A 4022-nucleotide genomic window follows, 5' to 3' on the forward strand; every position below is an offset into this window, starting at 1 on the left:
AAACCACCACAAATTTTAGCGATGGTATTTTATAAGAGTCTCTTAATAGACACGATTTATAAACATATTAACGGTCCTAAAATCCAGAAGTCCTCGGTATATTCAATAAAGCACGTTTTTAAAACAATCTGAGACCAGTTGATGAAATCTGTGCAGAGCAATTCGCATTGGGGCCAGGTGAGATTAGATTTTGTAAACATTACACCTCACGATCGAAACTGAAACTAGTTATTTCCATTGCTTCATACAAGTTATTTATGTATATTTGGTTCCATCTTAGGTGCCAAAGTCATGACCGCATCTTCCACCGTGAGAAAAACGTTTTCGTCTCCGACTGTTTTGGCTAAGCCTGATGCATGAAGCTTGGCAAGAACAGACTGTCCGGGATTTGCAAGAACAAGCTGAGAATACATAAATAAATAAACAACACTTGGATTAAATGTTAAGTTTTACATGATCCGGTCGCCTTCATATATATCGTCATTAACTTACATGTATGCCACTCTGCTGTAGACTATTGAACAGATCTTCCATGGAATGGATGCCACTGGTATCTATATCGACTACAGCTGAAATTTTAGATTTGCTTATTAGCTGATAATATCACAAGAGCAACGAGCAAAGGTTGTTTCTTACGTGACATTTCCATTATCAAATATTGAATCCTCTGTTGGTACTTTTCTTGCACAGGTTCCCCTTCATCTGCTAGCAATCTCAATATCCTGCAAAATCAATCATGACAGGTGGTTTTTCTCACCCCGGGCAGCGGATACGTGATGTCGTGGTGATATTCAAAATGAGTTGTAAGAGGGTTAGTAAGGATCTATATATTACCTTTCCTTTATGTAATTGGAGTTGGAAAAATAGATGGCAGAATCAACTCTCACAATCAAAACACCTGGAACTTTTGTTGCTTCCGGGTATTGCTGTATGTTGCTGTAAACTGTGGTTCTTGGAATTTTACCAAGTACAGCAATTCTTGGCCTAGTAACATGGAGAAATATCTTGACAAAAGAGATGCAAACCTGTCGTATTGACATTCAAAAAGTTCCCATTATCGAATCATGAACTCTAAGAAGAAAGGCCAAAAATATACATATGGAGTGTTCATTGTTTGCACCAACCGCTACGAGAAGGCCTATCTCAACTGAGTAGAAAATGACGCCAAGAAATGCTCCCGTACACGCGATAAAATCAAATTTATCAGTCTTCCATATAAGAATCATGGCATCATAATCCACTAATCCTAAGACAGCTGATATTGTGATGGAAGCCAAAATGGCATTTGGGGTGTACTTGAATAACGGAGTGAGCACGAGCAGAGTCAGGCACATGACACACGCGATGATGATGTTCGACATAGCCGTTTTGCATCCAGTCATGTAATTTATAGCAGAACGCGAGAATGATCCTATGATTAGTGTTGAATCATAAATATTATAATTGGTGTAGGATCTAATATCCAACTTTATTCCAAAAACTATTAAGTAATGGAATGCATTTTAGCATATGCATGAAAAACTATAGCTATGGTAATACAGGACATCATATGCAGAAGATACTGTATATAAACATAAAAACTATTGACATTGGCAAAATGTATCAAAAATTTTAAAATAAGTATGCTGCTAAACATATTTTCATATAGAATATTTTGTCAGACTTTAAAATTGAATGCTCCAACTAATATAACATATATAAAAAACTAAAAAGCATGTATGCTAAATACTCAGAACAATCATCTACACTTTGTGTGTCCGCAATATATATCCTTTTGAGCTGTGTCCAAATGTTCTTTTGACATATGCCACATTGCTTGTCTGATGCTGTGATAGTGCATGTGTATCGCAATGTATTATGAAACGGGCAATTTTTGTTCTCCAACAATGACGAACCAGTGGTTTCATGTATTTGACTTGCCTGTTGTTATGAAAGAAGATGTCATGGAGCCAATGATATTCGTGCAACCTAATGCTACCATTTCTCTGTTTCCGTCGATGTGATGATCTTTCTTGGCTCCAAAGCTTCTACCAATCGCCACAGCTTCCTGCCATATATGTTATTCGAGTTACCACGAGTTCTGGCTCTGTCGTTCAAATTTACTAGGGATTTTGTGTCATATATTTTTTCTTACAGCGAGTGCAACCATCCCTGCCACCGCACCGATTCTGAAACCTGTGAAGACATGGCTGCCGGTGAAATAGATTTGATGCACAGATGAAGGGTTGATGCCTTTTGTAATGTGGTTCACCTTCAGACAGGAAAAAAAGTTGGTATTAGATATTATTTGCTTGTCTGATTTTATATGAAACTTCACGTTGTCCAAAATACTTACAATCTGGACTCCTTTCTTTTCTGCACGGGTGATGTAAACAAAGAAAGTCGAAACGACGACTGAAATCAATGGAGATATGGCAGCTATCATAAATAATTTCTTGTTCTTTTTTCCCTGAGCCAAGAAAATTAATGACCAAATCGTGAGAACTCCAGAGATAAAGAAGTTAAATGAAGAAAATTATATATATATTAGAAACAATTTATTGGGGAACTTACCAGATACTTGGCAAGCAGTAGAAAAACCAAGAATGTGACGCCTATTATGATGGTCTCCCAGTTCCACTTCAAAGGACAGATATCGAATCAGGATTTTAGAGGCAGAGGCAGAGGCACTTATAGTAGTTTTGAAAATCAAATCTCACCCCATGATGCACATTGGTCCACACAAATTTCATCACGGGAATTACGCCGCTTTTCTTGGTGAAAGTCTGCATTCCTAGTAAACCTTCAAGCTGCTGAAGGGTAATGGTAATGGCTGCTCCTGCCTTGAACCCGACTACGCCAGCATGAGACAGCAAGTCAATCAAGAAACCAAACCTGAAACCCAACCATTTAATTAATTACAAGGGCATGATAATTGTCAAACTGGAAGTTTATAGAGATCATGTTAATGTAATAAGAACCATACCTGAAGCAACCGAGTGCAAATTGAGTGGTTCCGGCGAAGAATGTAGCAGTAAACGCAAGACGTTGGTACTCTACTTTTTGTACTTCTGGGTCGAATTCCTTCTGAAGCATGGTTCCCAGTAAGAGAGACACCACTGCCACGGGGCCGATTGCGATGTATCTCAAGCTCCCCATGAAGGCATATATCAAGGGTGGAACAAAACTACTATCTGCACAATTTGATTGGAAAAAAAAAAAAGATTTGATGATCTGTTGAGAAAAGATTCTCGAGTGAAGCTCATTAGTTTGCATGACAAAAAGAGAAGAGATAGGTTGAAAATAAAGTGAAACAACTTACACAACCCATATTGTGGATCCAAGTTGGCAAGTTTTGCATATGCAATGTCCTGCATGGTGAGGATGAGACATGTTAGGAATTGACACCAAGGATTCTAGTCAGATTTCTGCGACCACTCAGCGCGTTCCGAGGACGTAAAATACCTGAGGTATGCAGAGACTTGCAGTGGTGATACCTGCAATGAGATCAGCTCTGAACATGGAAAGGTCATACCTTCTTCCCCAGTCGAGAATCGGGAAAATAGCTCGAATTCCGAGTAAAAGTTTTCTTGCTCTTGCTTGGTCCTTGAAAGCTCTCAGGGGATCATCATGGAAGAAGGTCTCTTTGAAGGTGAATTTGAACTCATTCAACAGATTCTGCTTAGGAGGCACTCCAACCTTGTGAACATAAGGCAAACCATCAGCATGGCCACACGAAGAAACCGCCCTCGAAATATCCGCCTCGTCTGCAATACGATTGCCACTCATTGTTCCTGGGAAAACAGAAAATCACCCGGTTACAGCTGAAATGATCATTAAAATGCTATATGCCGGGTGACTTATTTTGAATGATTTTCATTAATTTATAGGTCGGGTCACTTTCATCAGCTCGTGTCCTGTTTCCCAGGAACAAGTGGATGTAGCCAAATTCCATTTGGTTCAGACTCAGAAATCACCTGTCAAGGACTAAAATAGAACAAAATAAAGTCTTACGTAAATAAAGTTTCAACTTTATTCTAAAA

General features: G+C 38.8%; 1 protein-coding gene across 1 annotated transcript; it reads right to left on the reverse strand.

The window, feature by feature from the left end:
• Positions 1-251: 251 nt before the first annotated feature.
• On the reverse strand, positions 252-3800 carry LOC140862410 (sulfate transporter 1.3-like). The gene is made up of 13 exons (XM_073265430.1): positions 3445-3800; positions 3302-3350; positions 2966-3173; positions 2700-2874; positions 2554-2619; positions 2336-2449; positions 2135-2251; positions 1921-2047; positions 1125-1411; positions 835-1025; positions 637-722; positions 493-569; positions 252-401 (listed from the first exon to the last, which is right to left on the reverse strand). Exons 1-13 carry the CDS (start codon positions 3766-3768, stop codon positions 252-254), a joined length of 1971 nt encoding a protein of 656 aa, XP_073121531.1. The 5' UTR covers positions 3769-3800.
• Positions 3801-4022: the final 222 nt, after the last annotated feature.

This window comes from Henckelia pumila, chromosome 4 (genome assembly GCF_033568475.1).
Source record: "Henckelia pumila isolate YLH828 chromosome 4, ASM3356847v2, whole genome shotgun sequence".
NCBI classification, from domain to species: domain Eukaryota; kingdom Viridiplantae; phylum Streptophyta; class Magnoliopsida; order Lamiales; family Gesneriaceae; genus Henckelia; species Henckelia pumila.